The sequence below is a fragment of the Nelumbo nucifera genome, chromosome 5, assembly GCF_055504915.1.
Source record: "Nelumbo nucifera cultivar China Antique chromosome 5, China Antique-T2T, whole genome shotgun sequence".
NCBI lineage: Eukaryota > Viridiplantae > Streptophyta > Magnoliopsida > Proteales > Nelumbonaceae > Nelumbo > Nelumbo nucifera.
The window spans coordinates 28748883-28773712 of NC_142653.1; the positions used below are offsets into that span (position 1 = coordinate 28748883).

General features: G+C 37.3%; 1 protein-coding gene, 1 long non-coding RNA gene and 1 other non-coding gene across 3 annotated transcripts; 1 reads left to right on the top strand and 2 right to left on the bottom strand.

Annotated features, from left to right (window-relative positions):
* Positions 1-1349: 1349 nt before the first annotated feature.
* LOC104600130 (uncharacterized) lies at positions 1350-2245 on the bottom strand. The gene is made up of 2 exons (XR_016076766.1): positions 2016-2245; positions 1350-1929 (listed from the first exon to the last, which is right to left on the bottom strand). It is a non-coding gene; the product is annotated as an uncharacterized LOC104600130 (long non-coding RNA).
* A 3228-nt stretch (positions 2246-5473) lies between these two features.
* Positions 5474-5546, top strand: TRNAK-CUU (transfer RNA lysine (anticodon CUU)). Its single transcript has one exon. It is a non-coding gene; the product is annotated as a tRNA-Lys (tRNA).
* A 16791-nt stretch (positions 5547-22337) lies between these two features.
* Positions 22338-24773, bottom strand: LOC104600129 (uncharacterized). Its single transcript, XM_010262972.3, has one exon. The coding sequence runs from the start codon at positions 24277-24279 to the stop codon at positions 22828-22830; it is 1452 nt and encodes a 483-aa protein (XP_010261274.1). The 5' UTR covers positions 24280-24773; the 3' UTR covers positions 22338-22827.
* Between the last annotated feature and the right edge of the window lie 57 nt (positions 24774-24830).

The following is a 24830-nucleotide window of genomic DNA, read 5'->3' on the forward strand; positions in this document are numbered from 1 at the left end:
TATCGCATTTTAAAGTTCAGGGACCAAGTATGTGTTTGGTTCCGTTTGTGTTTATTGGGTGGGCGTTTATCAGAAAAACATTTATTTGATAAACACCTACTTTAAAGGTTTTCTACTTTGTTGTTTAGTTAAGCCATTTCAAGAAACACCCTTTACACCTCAGCAACAATAAACGTTTTTTCATTTCATGTTGTTTGGTGGGGCGTTTAAAGAAATAGCCATATGAATGTTTCAGTGTGCCACTCTCATTGTAATGTATAGGATACATTAGTCAATCCAAAGGTCCAAATTACATATGCTTCAATTTGAAGACCGATTTTTAGATCCAACGGTTAATATGTGATATAATCCACATCCAACGGTGGATATTTTTCCTGATACTTCTTGGGATATTTGGTGAAGTAATGCCAAACCATGTTTTGGATGCTTAAGCCTCAAATTTTACATACTTGGACTTACTCTGGAGAAGTTGTTCTCATAACCAACAATAACTACGAGTGAAATAAAAATGTGATATATTTAGAGGCATCTGCACTTCTGATCCTCAAGAACAACCTCGAGACATTTTAAATCATAATTAGTTTGATAATAACAGCACTGATTTGAATAATTAGAAACGAAAAAGTGAGAAATGTTAAAAAAAAAAAAACAGAGAAATCTCAATTTGGACATTCCAACTCCGGTCTCAAGACTAGATGAAAGCATAAATGTAGTAGTCTTGTTCCCAACCAAATCCTGAAAACTCCAAAATAAGCCTTCAGCATCATCCCTAGATGAAAGCATAAATGTAGTAGTCTTGTTCCCAACCAAATCCTTTAACAAACATAAATTCATTTAGATACCCCAACCCCAAACAGTAATCAGAAAGAAACACACAATCCACTCTTGCGTAATGTCCAGCCAAGCTTCAATGCCAAGAATTTGGCAAAAACCAAATCCAACAGCTATTAATCAACACAATTAAATCAACCCAAAACCTTCTTTGGCTCCTTCAAAGCCCCAAAAAAATTTTTAAAAATCAAAACATACACACACAGAATAGCAACAACCCAAGACACGTACCAAGCCATAAATCTAAACCCCATGCACCATGAAATAATACCAAACCCAGTTGCCCAATTTCCTTCTCCCCTGTCAAAACACATAAAGAATGAGCAAGTACCATCTAAATTCCAAACCCCCAACCACGCAACCAATACAAACAATAGATTACATTAACCTCACTGGCTCACAAAACTAGCCCTACAAAGAATGAGGATATCCAGCATATCCAAGCAAACCAAACTTAAAAACATAACTCCTATTCTTACCAAAAACAAAATTAAGAGAAAGAAGGAAGCCACGGAATCCAATTCAGTAATCCAATTCCATCATTGCCTGTAATCAAAACCCAAGAAACCCACATTAAGAAATCTCAAGTGCAGATAAAAAAGATAAACAAAAAGTAAAACTCACCGCCATTTTTTCCTCAGAAGGCTTTGAATAAAACTCAGAAATAGCAGACAAAGAATTCTTCAATAGTATTCAAACTTCCTCCTCGACTACCCTCCTAATACCAGCCGGAAAATTCAAAAATACCCTGCTTCTTCACCAATTCCCACGAAGACCCATAGAAAAAGAGAGCCAAAACTAGTCACCCATTGACCCGCAAATATACTCTACATTCCCCCTGTATTAGTATTTAGTATTTACTCTCTCTCCCTCTCTCTCCGCTGTTCAGCGTTGACTGTAAAAACGTCTGCTAAATTCAACTTTTTTTATCATATTGATCTATGATATTACTGGTATGTTGAAGACTGATGAAAAATATTAAAAATAACATGACGAAAATAGATGCGGCAACACTCAGAGAACATACCGGCAGCGAGAAACACTCAGATGCGGCAACACTCTCTAAACACCTTAAAATGCGACAACACTCTCTAAAACCTTCAAAGAAAACAGATATATTGCTGAAAGTTGGGAAAAAAGACAAAACAAAGAGAAAATAGGGAGAAAATGGAGAAAGCGAAGACCTTCTCACAGCGGCAGATGCTCTTCCCTTCGGTGAAAAATCCCCTCTCCGGTCGTCGCTGGATTCGTAGATCCGGGTGTTCTCCTCTAGGCAACAGCTGCTCTTCTCTTTGGTGCTTTAGGTTATCGAGTGAGGAAGAAGGTCTACCTTTAGAATGGTAGATCCGGGTTGCACCGGATCACCATTACTAGACGACACGTCAGCGGCCACATCGGATCCACTTCTGCTCGGCGTTTCATGAAACGCCCAGCTGTTGGAGGATTCTCGCTTCCCCAAGGGCTATATGCACGAAAATCAATGCAAATGCATTTGCGTTTTTTAATAAACGAGTGCACCAAACAGTGTTTTTTGAGCAAAAAAAAAACGTTTATCCCACCAGATACTGATATGACGCTGATGTGAAGCCGTTTTTCCAATAAACGTAAACGATTCCAAACATACCCTAAAATAGCACTAAACCCAAATTAATTGGTACTAATCAAGAATTTTCCCTTATTTTTATTCAATTAAAATTACAAAGTGGATATAGTATTCCATTTTCTGGCAGAGGTGAAAAACCATAAAGTGCAAATTTTTTTTTGTTTAATTGGTTTTTTGGCGTAATTACGTAAAGTGATCCGTCCTCACAGCCCATGCAGCTCTGCGTCAAAGAGATCTCCGTATTTATATGTTCCTATTCAGGAGAAGATATTCTCAATATACGGCTGTAAAACCGTAAGGACGGTGTGAGAAAAGTGACGAGTTAATTCCGAACTAGTTCTGGCGCTCTCTCTCTCTCTCTTATCCTGGTAATCGTGCGTCAAGCGTCAACCATCAGGTCCATCACGCCCACTCCGGTTAAGTGTAGGGAAAGAAGCAAATAAAAAACTATAAATTCTCTTTATTGTAAAGACTAAAGAAATAAATCTTGAATAAAACTCGGAAAGGGAGTAAAATAAATGTCGCCAGATTCAGAAGTATCAAATACCCTATCATATCAAATCCCGACGGGGCATCCCAATTCCCAAATGGCCAAATGCATTTCATAGATTAATGGGTCCCACCTTCCTTTTCGTGATGATCACTGCCATCCAATGATTCCATCATGTCTAACGTCTCCTTCCGACGGTCCCACCCCTTTCTCGGATGCAAAAAACAGCTTGATTTACAGGACTTAGGTTGTGGGTGCCGAGTCACCGAGTTAATAATCTTGACTCGGCTCGACTTTCATATTTCATGGAGTTCTCCACTCTCCAGACTGACCCGACTAATCAAGTTGGTATTGGCCTGAAATCTGAACAACCGTGGAGCAACTGGGCTCGGGTTTCGGCAAGGTAATCATGGCCCATCCCACATGTATATAATGGCCTAATGGGGTTGGATATGGATCCATTTTGGCATCTTTCATTCATAATATTATATATATGATAAAAAAGAGTTGATGGGAAATGATATTGTAAGGGGAAATGACTCGTCCAAAGCACTGCTGTGTTCCATCTCATCAAACCCTCCCACCGGGGCTGTGTTTGGTTGAAGCACACTATCCTGTTATTATTATCCCTTCCCCCTCGGAAGATGTGGTCGGCCGAACGAGGGATCAAGTATGCCACAAGTCTTCTCATCTTCTTAGAGGTTTTTTCATTAATTACTAAGGAGTTAGGACTTATTAAGAGGGATTAGGGTTTGATATCTCTGTAGACGTCCCATTCTTACAGGTTAGAGTAGTAGTACTATTAGACAGTAGACTCCTAGCTAGAGTTTTTCATGAAAATTGCCAGATACCTAGTGTAGGACATTTCTTTATTAAGTTGTAATTTCAACACATATCGACCGAATGAAAAAGTAAATTAATACGTATTATTATTACGATATTTTTCACCAAATTATAGTTATATAAAAGTTGATTCGGTGGAGACTCACATGTCATGATTGCATGAATATAATTTGTGGGAGAACGAATAATGGAATCACGGATGGAGGAGGCAAATGTGCATGATGAGAGACAAGACGGTTGGCTTAGGCTTGATCGCGGCCCCACAACGCCCCCTGTTTTGTTTTAAAATGACAAAGGTGGGACCTGTCTAAGACTCCATCTGTCTAGTCTCTAGAAAGGGCATAACTATTTCGGAACGGGATCTATTACTTACACTTGGGCGCCTTACATGCACATCCACCGTGCATTTAGAACCTCTCCAATGAATAATAATTTATAAATACAGGAGATGTTTCTGTCCTATGCATGGTAAAATGTGCGTGTGAGGCGGCCTTTGTGAGTAACAGATCCGGTCTCAGCTGTTTCTGTCCTGTTGGGCAGAATTGAAGGAGAATCGAATCGATAGCACGTGCCAAACACGCCGTAGTGCTTGCCCTCGTGCTAATGTTTTACCTGCACGTTCATACATGTTTGTTTGTCCATTAACATTCACCTATCGCTAGAGTTGACTTTTACATCACAGAATTTTATTATTATTATTTTGTTTTTTTAGATTTATTGGTTGATCCCATTTGGCCCTTCCTACTCTCATATTTATCATGGTATTGCATGGGTGTTATATTTATAATTGATTTAATAATTAAAAATTAGAAAAATAAATAAATTAAGTGGAAAGAAAATTATATATATATATATATATATATATATATTATATAATATAATTAGACATTATTAGGTGCCACATAAAACAATAAGAAACATTCAAAATAACTTATATAACTTGAGGTAAAGAGCAATTCAAACTATATGCGCTTACTCAGCCCAAACAAACATGAACATGGTTTGGTAAGGTCAAAACACACAACAAATTCATGCAATGTCTATGTGACAGATACCAAACATGCACCTTCTAAAATGTTAGCTTTAATGCTAATTTTTTAGTAACCTAAAGCTCTTATTTCAGTATATATACATATCAGAAGCCTCACACGCTTTTGGGAAAAAACTGTGTCCGGTTGTGGTACATTTTGTTCATTTTCCAACCACCAACATGTGGCCCCACTCCTTTGTGCAAATGAGAGAGAGAGACATACGTAAAAGCATTTAAAGTACGGTTTTGAATGAACGGCACTGAAACAAGTTGGAGTTTCCAATGATTCTAAGTGCAACCACATGCAATTATAACAATAACCATTCATAATTAGCTTCTTTATGCATGTATTGATATGGGTTGCCCCGTAACTTAAAGGCGGTGTTTGGTTTGAAGGAAAAGATAGGGAAAGGCGAAAAAACTTTTACAAACCTTATATAAATTTTCTTGCCTTTACCTTCATTTCCCCATCTTTTCTTTTGGATCAAATATAGCCAAATATTTCGAGTTTCGACCCACTATTCATATCAAGTTCTTGTAATCCTGTTCTTATATTATTTTATTGTTTTTCCCTTTTTTTTAAGGCATAAGCGTTAGCTAGAGGAGACCTCGAATTTATTTATTCTCTTATGCCTGTACTTTTCATATTAATGTTTTACAACAAACAAATACATATGCCCGTCTAGCTCAGTCGGTAGAGCGCAAGGCTCTTAACCTTGTGGTCGTGGGTTCGAGCCCCACGGTGGGCGTAAAATTAACTGATAATTGCTTTTTGATTATTTATCTTTTATATATTTTCAAAAAAAAAAAAAACTGATAGAGTGATAGTTGCTTTTATATTCTTTGTCCTTAATATATTTTCAAAATATATCTTAAACTTTTCAAATTCATGTTGGTGGTGGATATATCGGGTTCTCTCTTCCTCTATTCCATTGTCCATTTTAAACACGCAAACAAAGGCATTCTTCTGAAAAATGAACAAAAAATAGAAAGAAACAAAAGACAGGCTTATTATTCTTTTGCAGTACAGTTGAAACAAAAAGAACGCTTTATGTGTAATTTTAGTTTCAACCACTTTTTCTACAAAAAAGTTGAGAATACCTTTCCATGCATTTATTTCACTGATTATAAGATAGATGGGAAGAATTTAATAATATATAAATTTAAATAAAAATGTATACTACAGTAAAAAATACCAATAGCCTTAATAATATTTCTGTAATTTATTGAGGACAACATTTATCCCTCCATATTTAAATTTATTGATAACAAAAGAGGGATAATAGGGTAATTGATTATTAATATTAAATGACTTGAAAAGAGGTAATTTTAAGATATTCAATTCCCTCTCATTAAATCCAACATTTAAGGTATTAACTTGCATTCACCTTCATTGAATCATATATTTTGGGCAGTTTTATTTCTTCTCATCATTAAATTCTATTAATTTAATCCACATATAATAAATTAATAATTTCAATAACACAAAAACTTATACACCTTGAAGAAAGTATTTTCATCTAGGTGATGGTAAGAAATTAAATCATTTTAGGTCAAATGGAGCAATCCATATTGTCACAACTAAATAATAAAATTCAAAAATATATAAAATACAAAAAAAATTAAAAATTAAAAATTAAAAAAAATGAGAACATTTTTAACATCATATATCTGGCATATTAAACAAGAATAAGTATGATAAATATGTAATGATTTTATTAATGATGGAAATGGAATGTAAAATTTAAAACTAATTGAAAATAAAACTATTTTCCTATTTTCACTCATTAAATCACATATCTAAGGTATATTCTCTCATTAAATCCTATATTTAAGATATACTTTCTTTATCATTAAATTCTATTAATTAAATCCACAACATTCACTTTAATAGTATAAAAATAAATATTTAAAAATAAAACAATTTTCTTCCCTCCCGGTGGTGGGTAAGCAATTCTACCATATGGGGTCAAATGGGTTTATAAATAATGTCATAATTAAATAATAAAATAAATTAAATTAAATTAAATATATAATACAAATAAAAATAATAATTGAGAATATCTCTAATATTGTATATTCATTATACTAAACAAAAATAAGTATGAAATGTAAAAAGTAATCTTATTAATATTGAAAATGGAATGCCAAATTTAAAATCAACCTAGATGTGAAATGATGCCATAGCCAAATAATAAAAATTTTAAAAATAAAAAATACAATGAATCACAAAAATAAAAAAATAGAGAAACTTTTGGGCACATATCTAATGTTATATATTTATATGAAGTAAAATATTGGGTATATATCTAATTTTATACATTCATTATATTCGAGAAAAATAAGTATTATACATAAGAAATAATTTTATCAATGATGGAAATATAATACAAAATTTAATGTCATCAACATAGAAATCAAACTATTTTTCTTTTTTGGTTGTGGGTTAGTGCTTTAGGTCAAATGGATTAATTGATGATATGATAGCTAAATAGTAAATCTTTAAAAAATAAATAAGTACAAGTAATCAAAAGAATATATATAAAAAATTATATATTAATTATGTCAAACAAAAATTAAGTATGATAAGTAGAAATTATTTATATAATGTAGATGAAATATATAACTTAAAACTAATCCAAAAGCAAATCTATTTTCTTATTTAGATGGTGGGTCAATGGTCCAACTTTTCAAAGAAACTCATGATGTCATAATTAAATAATAAATATTTAAAATAAAGATAGAACACAAAAAATGAAAAAATGCAGAATTTTGTCGAAAAAATTTCTTATGTTCTATATTCATAATATTAAATAAACAGAATTTTTAAAATAAAAATTATTTATATATATATAAGAAATGGAATACAAAAAGTTAATAATAATAATAATAATAATAATAACAATAAAAATAAGTGCTATTATAATTTAAATTTTCATGTGCAATGCATGTGCACATTTACGACAAGTATTTAAGTTAAGTTTTAATCATATTGTTACTTTTATTAATTTTCATTTTCTATCTTAACTATGATGTATCTAAAATTCAAGTAATTAATATGAAGAAAAAATTCTCACATGCAACACATGTGCTTAACTACTAATAGAATGAAGTGATAAAATAGGATTCGTGCAACTTACCCTATATAGTTGGGATAGGCATAGATGACAATGACGATTGATGTAACCGTTTCTGGTCACGTATCAATTTTTCCGTGATGTATCAATTTTTTTGGCCAAGTACCTAGTCAGTGACGTATGCTCCCAAGTGGCCTATGACTCAGAGGCTGAAGTGGAGCTCCCTACTGGCGAGCTGTTTGGTGGCGAGCTACCTATTGGCGAACTGCTTGGTGGTGAACTGCCTGGTGGCGAACTACCTTGATGAGCTGCTTGGTGGTGAGCTATCTAGTGGCGACCTACCTTGATGAGCTGCTTGGGGGTGAGCTATCTAGTGGCGAACTGCCTAGTGGTGAGCTACCTTGATGAGCTGCTTGGTGGCGAGCTGCCTGGTGGCGAGCTACCTAGTGGCGAACTGCCTAGTGGTGAGCTCTCTTGCTCTTTACAGACCTGTAAGAAACCAAATGTCAGAGGACCCGGGGTGGCTAACCCGGCGAGGTCGCTCCGATGCTTAAGTTAGTACTCTCATAGTAGACTGCGAGCTAAAAATCACAAAGTATGAGAGCTAGAATTTGCTTACTTGCTTGCCCACCTCTTGCCATTGGGGTTGGTGCCTTTATATAGGCATTGTTTGGCGTGGGCTTCACGCACCACATCTGAGATTTCTGCGAGGTCGTCTAAGTGGTTCGAGATTCCTTGAGGTAACCGCCATGCACGTTGACCACCCTCCAGATCATTCGGCACGTGGGCAACTTCCAAGGATTGTGGGAGTGATAGGATATGCATGCCGAAATTATCGATGAGCACGTCTTGTAGGTCGCCAGGTCGGCGCCTGTGCCAGGTCGCCAGGTTGTGCCTGGGCCAGGCTTCCAGCTCATGCCAGGGCCAGGTTGTGCCTGTGCCAGTCTGCCAGCTCGTGCCTGTGCCTGTGCCAGTCTGCCAGCTCCTTTAACGGATCAACTTCGACTAAAACCCTAGCGGGAATCATTTCTTTTAGTAGCAATATCTAACTTCAAAACCTTGTCGATGACTTAAGCAATTGAAAGATGGTAATTCTCATGGTACAAATTAATCGACAATAGAAATCCTTTATTCTAAAGGGTTCCTTCAATCAGACACCGAGAAACTTAGCTTCATGGATAAACCTAATCAGAACATGCCTAGGGTCAAAAGTTGTGACTACCACACCCGTTTCAAATTTAAAGGATCGAACAATAAACTCTCTTATTTCTACCATAGGTTGTCTACTGTTGCTACCAAAGATAGGGCCAAGGGCAACAAAGGAATTTTGCTGGTGTCCGAGGCTGACGGGTCCAACCTGTGAGCAAGAAAAAAATACACATCAAAGACCCCGGGTGTTATCCCAGGGGTGGAGACTCCGACGGTCAAGTTAGCCAAGTGACAAAGTGGAGTCAGACCAAGCTTGAGACGAGGGCTCAGAGCTTAGTTCTTAATAGCCAAGGAAAGTTCTCTTGGGATTCTGAATGCAAGAGAGCAAGTGAGAGTAAGATGTCTTTACCTTAGATGAGCACCCCATTTTATAACTAACCTTGCCATGGAGTGGTTAGAGGCAGCTAGAGATGTGCGGCCAGGATTCCATTTGGCCGATGCTACGTGACACGATTCGGGGCCTGCAAAGTACACCTACATCACTTTCCCCCCACTCTCGAGGCCGTAGTGGCCGAGGTCGGATGGTGTGCTGAGGAAAGACCTCGACCTCGATCGAAGAGAGTACTTTGTAGCTAAGTGGAGGAATCGGATGGTGCGTTGGGCAAAGGCCTCGGCTCTGGTCAAAGAGAACATCTTGCAATTGCACGGAGGCATCGGCCTTGGCTACTGAGAACTCTTCTTGGCGGTTGGAGCTGAGGCCTCTACCCAAGGTGGCATCCGATGCCTCCATTCAACTATGAAGTACTCTCTTTGGACAAGGCCGAGGTCTCCCCTCAACACACCATCCGACCTTAATCACTACGGCCTCGAGAGTGGGGGGCAAGTGATGTAGGTGTACTTGGCAGTCCTCGGATCACGCCACATGGCATCGGCCAGATGGAATCCTGGCCACACATCTCTAATTGCCTCCAACCACTCCATGGCTAGGTCAGCTATAAAAGGGGGTGTTCATCTCAAGGTAAAGACGTATTGCTCTCACTTGCTCTCTTGCATTCAGAATCCCAAGAAAACCTTACTTGGCTATTAAGGACTAAGCTCGGGCAATGCATCACTTTGATCTAACGGCCGTAAAACCGCCAACCTAACAGCCCAAACCAACGTGATACACGTGGTGTCAACCTAGGGGAGACAAAACGACGCCGAAGGAACAAGCCAGTCTGCCTGTTGACTTCGAGACAGGAGTGACCCAAACTGGGCAAACCTCCACCTGTCCCGCGTACAGACCCACACTAGATAACGACAACACCTACGGGGCACGGCCGACGAACGGGGATGCCTCGTACCCTTGCAGGCCATGGTCCTACGTTCTTGGCCCATCGTGGCCCTCCAATGAGGCGAGAAGCAAAGAAGGAAGTAGTCACCATACAGCCACCAAGAAGAGTCCTCAATAGCCGAAGCCATCTCTTCCACGCAACTGCATGATACTCTCTTTGGCCAAAGCCGAGGTCTCTGCCCATAGCGCCTTCCAACACCTCCACACAACTACGTGGTACTCTCTTCGGCCAAGGCCGTGGTCTTCCCTTGGTGCATCGTCCAGCCTCGGCCACTACGGCCTCAGGAGAGGGGGCAACTAATGTAGGTGTACTTGGTAGGCCCCCAGATCGTGCCACGTGACATCAGCCAGATGGGATCCTAGTCAGACATCTCTAACTGCCTCCAACCACTCCATGGAAAGGTCAACTATAAAAGGGGGTGCTCATCTCAAGGTAAAGGCATCTTGCTCTCACTTGCTCCCTTGCATTCAAAATCCCAAGAGAACTTTCCTTGGATATTAAGGACTAAGCTCTGAGTCCTCGTCTCAAGCTTGGTTCAACCCCTCTTTGTCACTTGGCTAACTCGACCGTCGGAGTCTCTACCCCTGGGATAACACCCGGGGCCTCTGACGTATATTCTTCTCCTGCTTATAGGTCGGACCTATCAGTCTCGAACACCAACGAAATTCCCTTGTTGCCCTCGACCCCAACTTTGGCAACAACATCTACCATGAATACATTTTCCAACTAATGCTTAATGGAGAGGGATAAATACCTTTTTGTTTCATATTCAATGAAAAGAATACCCGGTTCTCTTTTCAAAGGAGATTTGAGAGCTAGGTTAATTGTTAGAGGATCAACAATCAAGGGAAAATGAGACAAATAAGAAGTTAAAATCAAAGCAAAACTAGGTTTTCCCCTAGTGGCTCCCTAGGGTTCTCCACACTGACATTTATTTCCTCTAATTAAGGGGATGTTTGGAACCGTGGCCGTTTTTCAAAAAAACGGTGCCATGTTGGATCCACATAGGTGTTTCAATAAACGCCCATGTATCTCATTGTTTGGTTCAACCGATTAATAAAAAATCGGGCATGCCTCGAAAATCGGGACCCCATCGATGCAATCGGTGAACCGTTTCCCCCAATGGTTGACTGATGTGTATCCTATATGGTGCTTACCTGTCAGCACATACATGAAAAAAAGTGACGAAAATCACCTTACAAAGCAGCATAGTGTTGCTCACTGCCTACGTGGTAGAAGCGTTTTGTTGTGAAAAATGGGTCTTGGAAGCATGTGCATTTTTTCTTGAAAATCGGTCCCAAAAAGCGCCCATGCTTCGAAACACCATGTAAATCTCTCATAAATTCTCCTCCAAATATAGGATTCATAGTGTTTTTTCTCCACTTGGTTGATGTTTTCAATCTTTCATCTCAATTTATTTACTAGGTGTTTGGCACTGGTGCGTTTCATGACCATTCCATTTCTACTGATGTGTCATGCATGCCACAACAGCAAATAAATGAAATCGGCAAGAAAATCACATTTGACAATGGTATTTCTAAGAAAACATTTTTGTAATGGTTAGCCTTGAAATTCGAGAAAGGAGGGGTTTCTTGAAACATCAAATTGACATTTTTTGAATCACCTAGGTGATCTTGAATCGCCCTAGTGACATGGCACTTTCAAATTTTAAAAAGCTCACTACTTTTTGAGATGTCACAAAGTTATTATTATAAGTGTATTATAGTATTAATCCAAATCACTTTAAACACCAAGTTAGCCTGCATCCCGTCTTTTTTGTATTTTTCAAAAAAAAAAAAAAAACAGATGAAACGAATCACTTGTGAAGCGGTGCCCACTTGTAAAATGGAACGCGTATGAAATGCTCTTGTGCCAAACATTTTGAAAACTCTAAATTTATGATGCCACCAATAAATTTTAATAATTTTAGAGTTGTTGATCTATCCTCTACCAAATTTCAGTTATCTAAGATCTTTGGAAGGGCAAGTATATCTTTGACTTTTTTTTTCACAAAGTGCTACTCTTAGACTTGAATATGTGTGGTTCGTCAAAGGTTGTACCACTAGACCAAGCATCTAAGTAATTAAAAAAGTTTTAAAGAATGTATACTAGTTTGAAGAATCAAAACCACAAAAAGGTTTGGCTGTTTGGCTGGCTAAGGGTTTGTTCGTTTGCATTGAATGGATGTATTTTATAAATTTTTGTTTCAAAAACACCCTCACCATTTTTAAAAAAGATCACTTTAATTTTGAAATGAGAGATCAATAGAAGGATATATGAAGGTAATGTTCTGCTGAAATTGGGATATGACAAAAGCTATGATAGGCTTAAGTGGAATTTTCTTTTTTAGGTACTCCTCAGATTTGGTTTATCGGAAAAGTGGGTTGGAACTGATAAGGAAAAAGATATCAAACTGCTACTTCCCTACTGTTATCAATGGCAAGTCCACTAGCTTATTTTTATTCTCCTTGAGTCTTAGACAATGAGACCCTTTTTCTCCATATCTTTTTTTTTTCTAGCAAAAGAAATTCTTAATAAGGTTTGAGGAATTTACTTGATTTGAACAAAAAGAAATCATGTTTTACTCCGTGAAACTGTTTCAACTATCTCACTTTCTCTATAAGCTGATGATGTTATAATTTATAATATTCACTCGGGGGAACAAGAAATCACTAAGACTGTGTTTGAAACGATGCAAATGGAGTGTAAATCCCAGTTCAGGGAAAATTTGCACTCTAATTCACTTTTGCCTGTGTTTGACAACATTATATTTATATATTGACAAATGACAGAAAACACATTTTCTAATGCATATTTACATTGATAATAAGAAGTAAAAGTATATCAATAAAAAAGAAGTAAATTTGCATTCAAGTGGGTTTTTGATAAAAAAAGAGATATACTTTATTAGAATTCGTATTTGCATCCATTAGAACTAAAAATCTATTTGATAACAAGGCAAATTTATAAATGCAAAACTAACCAACTTTACATTTTATATAGACTGTTTTACACTCTCCATATTTACATTCACACTTATTTGCATGGTTTCCAAACACAGCCTAAGATACAATGGAATTTATGTCAGCCTATGGACAAGCCTTGAGTCGACTAATTAATAGAAGCCATTTATTACTTACTCCCAAGAGGATGGGAGCTAGTAGGGTCAGTTTAATTGAAAGAGCTACGGGTTTCACTAGAAAAGAGTTACCAATTACTTACCTAGGGACTACTATTACGAAAGGAAGATATAAATTCAACTTGCTTGATGGGATAGTGTATATGGTGGCTGGCTGGAAAGATAAACTTCTATCCTTCAGTGGTAAACTTACTTTCATTAGATTTGCCCTCTCTTGTTTATTGATTCATGTTTTGGCTATTATTACTTGAATGTCTGTGTTGATTAGAGTGGAAAGATTGTGTCCTTAGTTTCTTGGGCTGATTGTGATGATAATAATAAATACCATTGGATTGACAGGTGTTTCCTATTTAAAGCACTCTGGAATGCTTGCTTTAGGAGCTCTCTTTGGGCCAAATTTGTTAAACATGGATACATCTCTATGGTTGGTATGTTTGTTCCAAATTCAGCTACATGGAAAAAGAACCTAGCAATGTTTGGATGTAAAGAGTTTAGAGTGAATTAGGTAGTTAACCACTAAGAACAATGGTGTCTCTCTAGGATCCGTAATTACCCAAGTGTAAAGGCCTATAATTAAATTGGAGGCCTTCCTCTTTGCTTATTTGACTCGCCAAACACGGTGATATATGGAAGGACAGATATGATGGCGGTTTTAAAACTGCCATTTGTGTTTAGTGTGTGGGAAGATATTCATAATAGGAGACAACAGGTGGAAAATTATAAATAGTTGTAGAACAACTTCGTGCCCGCTAAAATTGCATTTGATGTTTGGAGAGCATTGAAGAACAAACTCCCCTTTGTGTGGCTAGGTGTTCAGTTGGCTTTGATGTAACCGGGCCAATGTGGAGGAGGATTTGAATCATTTGTTAATTTATAGGAAGTGTCAATATTGCCTTTTAAGATATGAAGGTCTTTTGAAGATTTGTTTGGCATTCAACTTCACTAATGAAATTATTGTTCAACAGACCCTTTAATGGCAAGCTATTGGAGTGGCCAAAAAAATGTTTGGGGTTGGTATGTGGGGATCGTCCCTTCCTTATAATTTGGGAGATTTGGAAAGAGAGATGAACAAGAAGAATGGAAGGGAAGTACAAGTTTGCTATTTCAGTAGTTAACAAAATATTTTGCTAGTTTTATCAACTGAAAGTGCCTAAAGAATATGCTAAGCCAACCCATGCTCTGGGTTGGATTCAGCTTTGAGGCTGTGGGCCTTTTATGTTAATTTTCATAGTAGAATCAAAACATCCTGTTTTGGAAGACTTAAATGTTTCATGGTGCATGTAGAGGAAATCCAGGTGTTTGTGGTGGTGGCGGTGGCATTCTGACTTCTGAGGGATGATACAAATCAGGAGCTTGAATCCAGTGAATCCGTCGGTTTACAGGGGAGCATGTACCCTCCAATAGGAGCTCTTCGGAGAAGTCACTCCTGTTCCCGTTAAGCGAGTGAATCCGGTTCAACTGGTCAGAAAAAGACAATAAACCAAAGAACAAAGACTTTCCTTCGGTTTCCTCTGATTCGTTCGAACTCCTCTTTTCCCCATTTTTTTCATCCAAGACCTTGACCCGGAGCACGAGACCACCAGCGATTTCACTGCACAACTGAGCTCCGACAGTATAGAATCAACCGGCGGTAAGCATTTGTTGTTGTTGTTCTTCTTCTTCTTCCAATCTTCTTATTCTTCTTCTTAATCTTCCTCTTGTTTGAATCTGCGTTCTCTTCATCGAATCTCCCTCCAGGGATCCACTATGGCAACTCATATTCATTTCACCTAATAGACCCTGTGAACCGACGGGTTCACTGGATTCGAGCTCATAAATTAGGCCCTTTGTGCTTTCTTGAATGTTTATAGCATTGGGACCAATATATTGGCAAATGGGTAGGTTGGATTGGGTTGGGTGAGGGTTTAATATCAATCCATCATGACCCATCAATATTCTTTATTAAAGGGTCATAACCCACCTAACCCTGACCTATCTTGATCCACCCATATTAACCCACTTGACCCATCCATATTGACCTTTAATCACCTTCGCCCATACTAACCCACCTACCATCGCTTATAAATACAAAAAATGGATCAGGACAAGCCATATATGCAAAATCATAAATTTTGAGAGAATAATCTCTCTTAAGACTACCACATGACAAAAATGAATCATGTCAACCTGTATACCCGAAAATGTAAAAATTGTGATTGAAGAAAAATTGCAAAAAATTGTAGAAAAATACAAAAATTATGAAAAGTACTAAAAAAATACAGAAAATTCAGAACTTTTGCAGAAAATATGCAAAAATACCAAAGAATTATAGAAAATGCAAAAAAAATAGCAGAAAATGCAAAAAATGCATAACTTTTATAAAAGTGCTTTGGAAAAAGTACTTTTATGAAAGTACTTCTACAAAATTGCTTTCATAACACAAAAGTACTTTCATAATAGTACTTTTATAAAAGTGCTTTCGTAAAAGTGTTTTCGTAAAAATACTTTCATAAAGTGCTTTTGTAAATATACTTTTATAAAAGTATATTTATAAAAGCACTTTCGTGTAAAAGTGCTTTCATAAAATTACTTTATAAAATTGCTTTTGTATAAAATTGCATGTGAACACAAAAGTTAATAAAATCTATTTTATGTTACTTTTATTCTCAAAATGAAATGTGGCATAGTGGTTTGAAAGTGTAATGAGATATTGTCACGCTAGGAGGCTTGAGTTTGAATCACTACAACTTTCACTTTTGAGATTTGACAAGTATAGATAGAGTTGACTTTGACCCAACCCATCCTGACCCTATTGGGTACCTTTGACCCAACCCACCCTAACCTTTTTCCACTGACCCTAATGAGTTACTTGACCCATATTGACCCACCAATAGATTGGGTGGGTCAAATGGGTTGGGGTCAAGATTGTCAATCATAATTTAGATTCTAAGATCGTGGTGGATATTATTAATGGTTTGAGTAAATCCCTGCCACATTAACCATTGGATTAAAATGATCATCTTGCTACTCTCGCAGCTAAACATAAGAATTATTCATAATTGCTGATGATTTAGGGAAGCTAGCTTGTAAAAGTGGGTTTAACCCATTTTTTGTAGCTTTAGTGATTTATCTCTAGAGAGTCAGGCCTTGGTTCATGAATATGGTCTTGGGCTGCCTTTTTCTCAATTGTAGATAGTTTAACTCATTTTGCACTTATATTTAAGACCATTAGACAAAATGTATTATATGAGCTTTTGGTCTTCTTGTACAACTTCTTTCAGGGGTAAGGTTTTTATGTCCCCCCCCCATAGTTTCTTGTTGGATTTATTTAATAAAATTCATCAATGGCCTCTCTCCACCGGGAGTAAAGTTTGGGATTAAAAGTTTTGAAATGGGCCGAGTAAGCTGGTGTGGCAGATTACTATTGGTCTGACACAATATTTTTTGTACCAAGGGCTGTGTTTGGAAGCTATGCAAATGGAGTGTAAATCCTGATTCAGGGTAAATTTGCACTATGGTTCACTTTTGCCTGTTGGCAACATTACATTTATGCGTTGACAAATGACAGAAAACGCATTTTCCAATACATATTTACATTGATAATAAGATGTAAAAGTACATCAATAAAAAAGAAGTAACTTTGCATTCAAGTGGGCTTTTGATAAAAAAATGTATATGCTTTATTGGAATTCATGTTCGCATCCATTATAGTTAAAAGTCTGTTTGGTAAAAAGGTAAATTTGTTAGTGGAAAAATAACCCAACTTTACAATTTATATGGATAGTTTTACACTCTACATATTTGCATTCACACTTATGTAGACAATCTTTCTCTCTCTCTCCTTTGCTCTTCTTTATTTGGGTAGATGTGATGGCTGGTAAACCATTTTCTTTTTGTTTTTCTTCTTTTTCTTCATATACTTCTCTCAAAAAAAGAGACTCATACATCTAAAGTAATCTCTTTTCGGATATTATTATTATATTGAGATATTCAAAAAAAAAAAACTTTGGCCATTCAAGAGCATAGAGTCACACTCAAATCCTTTTTTTATATATTTTTGCCTTTTTGACAACAAAATTCAATTTTACCAAACATCACCTAAATCAAATATCTTACTTTGGCATTAGGTGTAACGAACATTTGGTTTAGTTTTATCTACCAATCTAACGGTGCTAAAGGCAAAATTTCTAGGGTTGGAAATTTGAAAGTTAAGATAGATGTGGGTTGGGGGATTATCCCCTAAAAAGGCAGAAATCGAAGCTAGGTGGGTGTACGTCGAGAAGAGACTAGCTAGGGGTTCCCGTTTAATTTGACCTACTACTTTAATACACACACAACACTTTGCATAAATCTGTGGTTTGAGAGTAGCCTCCAATGACGGGCTACCTAACGACACTAGGATAGAGACATGAATAAAGACATAACTAAAGGAGTTGCTCGTCTTTCATCCAATGACTCAATGTTGATTTGTTAATTATCTTGTGGTGTCCCAACAATATTATCTCTATACATATAAAAACAACCCTTTGCAATACCTGGTGCTGTTGATTTCTAGCGTTTGGATGTTTGGGCCTTTGCTCTATCTAGTGTTCATATCCATAGCATGTGCTTCAACAATGAGTCTCTCAGGTTCGACCTCAATACATTGATGGTTTAACCCACAAAAAACGGCCTATTGTCTTGAGTTATTGTGCCTTGAATTGTTTATCACTTTATTGTGGTCCGTTATATGTAATAACTTATATATTAGTGGAGAAAAAAAAACCGTAGGCAAAATTTTTATTTTTTAGTGGTCAGTGGTGGGTTATGGCCTTGAACCTGCATTATGGAATTGATATATTTTCAATTTATGGGTCTAAACAGTATTGGGACTTTTTTTAATGTACCTTTGACTTGACTTGTGTAGAGGGGTAGATAGAACCAAAAAACCCGATCTCGAGGCCGAATCATTTTTGCCTTTGGGTCATGAGTCACTAGTTAGATCGATTGGGTTAAACGGTTCAGACCGTGCCACATCAACATATCTATCTATATATATATATATATGTATGTATGTATGTATGTACATATATATTAATTAAGTGTGTGTGTATATGTTATGTTTTAGATATGTTATATGTATTATTTTATATTTCATTTATATTTTTTAATTCAGTTTTCAATTTTTTATTTATAAAAAATATTAAAAATTGCGATGTGAGGCCAAAAAAAAATTTTTTCACAAAAGTAGCAGGGTTACAATACCTTGGGACACATAGATCTTGAAAAGTTATCCAAAATCAAAAAAGAAAGAATCACACCAATTGGACATCGGAATGCATACTTATGGCCTCCGAAAATTTGTATGCATTGAATATACAACTCACGATCCAATCAACGATCAAACTGGCCAAGTCAAACAATTCTTAACCAAATCAATAGATTTTTACTGTCTGGCAAATTTTAACTGAACCGGATCCAAAATCTTGGCTGAATGACGGTTCGACCAACCGAGTCATCCACAATTTGAAAACACTGGATAGAACAATTATTCAAGTGTGAACTTAGTTTACTCGGGTTTATTGTCATTTTCATAGTATATTTTTATTTTTCTTGTATTTGTTCCACTGTATGATAATGGATGACACAATTATAATTAGCAGCTGATGTAAATTCTTTCTTGTCGTCAAATTATGTTAAAATTTTCCAGTCTAATTTCTCCATTTTCTTGGCAATAGATCATTTATCAAAGTCAAAGTCATGAGTCCAAGTCACAGACATGATGGGTCTAAGCCATAATAGACCCGTTTGCGTCATCTAGACTTCCTTTTCCATCATAGCTTACGTTTAGCGTTAATAATAAGTAACCAATTTATTTCAGAAAGAAATATAGGGTGTGTGAGGAAAATAATTTTATTTTGTTGAACAAGAGAATCAAATACAAAATTAATCGTCAGGATTTAACTTATTTGTTTGAAAATTAGAGCAATATTGTTAAAGAAAAGAAGAATCTCTGCAACAGAAAAGAAAGAAAAAAGAAAGGAATCGTTAAAGAATCTCAAGGCTTCGAACAATATTGTACTATCAATGGCGGTTCCCGCGCGCATCATAGTGATCTTGAGATGCTTTATTAAGCTGCCACGTTACCATCATACATGCAATTAAACCATTATATTGAACAAGCTAGTCATATAACTAAGGTCCCTTTTGGTTCATGGTTATAGGAGGTTTGGAATTGGAATTGGAATGCGTCATTCTGATTTCAACTGTTTGGTTAGGTGGAATTGAAGTTTCATTATCATTTTTTATGAAATGATATTTCCTCTTTTGAGGGAATGACAATTTCCTTTATCTGATTTCAATCTTCATACTTATCTAAACCAAACAGACTATAAGAATAGATCATTCCAATTCTAATTCTAATTGTAAATTAAATGGACCTTAAATTCCAGATGAATATGAGGTATTTTATCTTTGCTTTTGTTTAGTACTTGATCTCCATGGTGGGTAGGATACTTTCTAATGGGGCCAAGGGCCATATAGCAACTGAGATTATGGTTCAAAATCTTGCAATGTATTGTATTATATATTATTGTTTTTGAATTCACCAAAATACTAAATATAAAGAGTTGAGGGCAAGGATCAAAAGTTTAAACCTCATACCCCATATCAGGTGACAGGTATATCATATGTGATGTAGGTGCACATGGCAAGCCTAATAATGCATGGACACGTGGCATTCTCAGATGGTAACGCATAGTACAGGATAGATTGCATCTTAGCTGTCTGCTTGTAACTAACTGCAGGCAGGTTCAAGTATATATAAGTGGCATCACTCTCGAGGTAAACTATCTTGACATCTCAGACCTCATAATACCTTACTTATTGCACCCTTGCTAACTTGATCGTCAGAATCTCTACCCCTAGGGTAACACCTGGGGTCTCTGATGTATTTCTTCTTTCACAAGTTGGACTTATAGGTCCTCGATTCTAAGAGTCTTCGAACTTATCAGCCATCCCTCATCTCGGAAGTGATTTGACATTGTTGCCCTTAGCCCATTCCAAGCAACAACAATATAATATCAATACGTCCCTAAAATCTCAAATAAGAGTATTTTAGATTTTGGATTTTGGATTTTGATCAATTTCAAAGGATAGGCAAACATAAAACTAAACGGCCAATAGAGCAGTTCATGCATATCGGATGTATTAATACTTTAAAGTGATTATTTACATCAGGGAATTTCTAGACAAAAAATTGAAACTTTGGCCTTTGAATGGTAGATTATGCAAAAAAAAAAAAAAATGCATACCAAATATGTCTATACTTTGAACCAGTCTTTTTTAATCTATTTCTCTAAACGAGAAGGGACTCATGTGAGTCGTACGTTGTAACTGTTTTCATGTAAAAAATATTGAAAATTTAGCAACAAACATTAATATTGGTTGCATATGTATTGTATGGTTGCTTCTTAAAGTGGATTAAGTTATATTATTGAGGGGTCATTCCATGATAGGAACATAGTTTAGGACAAGATATTAATGTACCAGGCCTACACATCCATACCAACTTTATTTTGTCAACTACTGCTACTACTAGTGCTAAATGTGGGGGCATTTCAATGTATATTTTAGGGGTTCATGAGGGGAGAAGGTTATGGTTGCCAGCTTTTTGGTGGGATACGAAAATACGAAAAGCTCTCCATCTTTTTCGGTTTGGCTTGAAACTAGAGAGAGAGAGAGACTCAATCTCCCAGCCTTATCGTTCAACCTTTCCTTTCAGTTTGAGCGTTGGCTGTGAGGGACGTTTCCCTCACATCACCCAGAGAGAGAGAGAGAGGTCATCATTGCTAAAAACCAGATAATTCACTGGCATGGGCCACCATGATTCGAAAAGGGAGTGTCACATGTCACAACACCTCCTATAAAAAGGCCCTCCATCTCTCAAAATCCCATGGCTAGTCATCTCTCCCTTTGCAGCATAAGTTAATTTTTTTCTTAATTTTTGAAATAAAGAGACACAAGCAGAGAAAAAGTTTTTTCTCATAATAATAATAATATCTCAAAATGCCATGGTTAATCATATCGAACCTTCAGAAAAATCATTCAGATAAGATTTGAAAATAAGCTTTTTTCTTCTCTTTCTCAATCACTCAATATCTCATAGCTAATCATCTCCCTTTTTTTAAGAATCTCTTTCTCTCAGACAAGTTCCACAACCTCCAATACAGTAGTCTGATGATCAATAAAATCTTAGGTTACCCCACCAGAAGTCTAGAACTACTGGGTATGATGAAGAAGAGCTATGGCTGTCAATAATACAACCAAAACAGATTATGCTCAAAATACTTAATTAAACTATTGATCCCAAATAAGACGATTACAAAGCTGAGCTCGCTCAATCTCTTACGACACCATTCATCTGTAATAGACTAGTGTGGTTTAAACTCATCCTTCTTTTTGACATTCTTGTGTATAAAAGAGCTCGCGAATGAGAAAATATCGAAAATAACAATACGCGAGAGCTTTGTTTTTGGTGATTGGTTCTTTATTTAATTATTGTTAGGCATTCTTTACTAACAAACAAAGAATTCATATGGGGTTGGACCAGTTGATGAGAAACACGTACGACACTTCCCTTCTATACACATTTTAATTAAAATACCAACGAACTGGAGAAGAACCAGATGAAAAACTTAAATCATATAAAGAATGCAGGAGCTTAATCTTGTTTTAAGACTGCGGCCCAAAGGATTCCTCGAATCTCGCCTCCAATTGCTCCAAGTCTCCGATATACCATTCATCCAAAATTTATTGAAACAGAGAAGAAGATAAGAAGAAAAATATAACAAATATGAACGACAGAAACGGCAGGAGAAAATAAGAAAGAAAAAGCAAGACAGAACCCGGGTTCTTCGTTTAAGTTGCATCAAGCTACAAGCAGTTTTCCATTAGACAGTATGAGATCGAACTTGCTCGATATTATAACATCTCACATGGGTAGTTATCCATTTGATCACTTTCATGGCCATATATTCTCCTTCTCCCTTATCATCAGTAGCCAGAAGTCTAAGCAAAGGATACCAACGAAGACAAAAAGAGAAGACAAAAGAAATCAATATAATCTAACTTCAACTGGAGAACAACATGGAAAATCAGAGTTCCCATAGTCGTGTACTAATGGATGTATAATGAGAACTATAAGAAGCAAAGAGGCCATATTTACATATAACCTGGGAAAATTTTAAGTGTTGTAAATGTTGACAGTGGTGGTTATCACGGAGAGAGAATCATTTGCCTCTCCTTGATTTCTATTTCTTCTTCTTCTTCTACTTCTCTCTCTCTCTCTCTCTCTCTCTCTCCTACATAGGTCCTAATCCGAAGAACAAATCCATGAATCCACCATACCTTCACCCCTAGAAGAACCATTCTCCGGCCCCTTCTCCACTTGGAAGTCTGACGACGACGTGGTGTAGTTTATCTTGCAGCTATTTACCCTCTGTGTGTTACTGTAATTCCCATTGAAAGACTTCAAGTTAGGTTGATGATCCCCATCATTCAGTCCTACTCCATCTCCCCAGCCTGAATGATTATTGTCGCTCCTTAGTGACATCCCATCCGAGGTTACAAAGTTGGGTAGCCCACTGAGTTGTGGATTTACATGTCCATGATTCATGCCGAACTCCTCCAGCACCATGCCCATTTTAAGTTGTTGTGAATCAGTCGACGAAGTCGTCAAAGACCCTTGTTGAGATTTCGCACCGAAGACGGGCACATAGGCTAATGATGGGTACTTTGGTTGATTAAGAGGAGAAGATTGCAAGATAGACTGGAACGTGAGAATTGGGTTCGGCTGCATGTTTAGTAGATTCTGAGATTGTTTCGGAAGGCCTATATCAGAAAGCAGTTGGTAGTTATTTGTGGAAGGTGAGTTTGAGAAACCATTAGTGGTGGTGGTGGTGGTGGTGGCGGTGGTGGGGGTAGTGGAAGTAGTAGTACTAGCAATATTAGTGCTAGAAGAAACGGTATTAACCAAACCGGAAGATGAGAAGGAAGTAGAAACAGCAGCAGCACCAGCGGCTGAAGATAAAAATGAGGGTGGCTGAACCTTTTGAGCAAAAGGCCGTAAAAGGTACGGCGGCGGTGGTTCCAAATGAGCGGACCTCAAGGTGGATGCAGTGTTAAAGAGATCGAGTCGGCTTCTAGGGAAAGGTGAGGCCGAGAACGGGGGTGCGGGTATACCTGTGAATTCTTGCACCATCGCACGGAAATTCGTTGTGTCGGTGGTCAGTACAGTAGTGGGTGCTCTTCGAGAAGCTCTGGACCTCTTCTTTGAGCTTCGAACTACGTTGGCCTGATCCGATGACGATGACGGTGGAGCTGAAGGCCGTGCACCGTTCTCTGGGGCCGCTGGCAATTGCGACGATGAACTTGGCAGAGAGCCCCGACTAGGCCCTTGAGCGCCGAAGATGGGTTGGGTCGAGGATGATAAACCCATTATATTGCCGATCTCGGTGCAATTGGCTTCAGATCTTACGCTTCTAGGCCACATCATGTCAAGATGTGTTAAGGAATTTGCATTTGAAGTTGCCGGTGATCGAGAAAAGACATCCAGATAATTCGATACAGAATCAAACAAAGACGAGGATGACGAGGGGAGACTGAGATGGTGAGGAGGAGTAGTGAGATGTGGATTAGATATGACATGACCATGACCAACGTGGCCGGAAGAGTTGAAGATAGCGGAGATCGACTCGGACCGTGAATCGTACTCCTCATCACCACCGCTTGACGATTGCATACTTCCACTGTTACCAGAATCCATGGCTCTAGAGAGTTTTAAGAGAGTAAAAAAATTAAGAAAGCAATAAAGAGAAGAGAAGAAAAATGGCAGGAAGAAGGGTTGAGTGAGTAAATGAGAAAGAGTGTGTTGCAGAGGCTGCAGGGGTTTTTATCAATTACAATCCCAATTAAGTGAAACCTGCAAAAGAACCCATGAAGTAAATCGAGAGAGATCTTCTAGAAGAGCTTTTAGAAAGTACCCATGTCTTTAAAGCGATGATCCGCAATGGAGACAGACCTTTCCCTTTCTTTTCCTCCTGCTCTCTTTCAAGTTGAACAGTAGGTGTATAAAAAGAAACAAAAGCAAAGAACCCAGCCGATCTTAAACTAGAGAAGAGGAGAAATACTGAGCAGGAAGATAAGGGTTTTGAGATGAAAAAAGCTAGCTTGCCTTCTCCTGTGTTTCGCTTACATGGACTGAGTTCAATCTAGGGTTTTTCTGAGAAAAGAAAAGGAGAGGTGAGAGAAAGGAGGAGAGGTTCTTTTAAAAGAGAGGCGGCTTCTACTCACGTTTCCACTTAAAAAAAAAAAAAA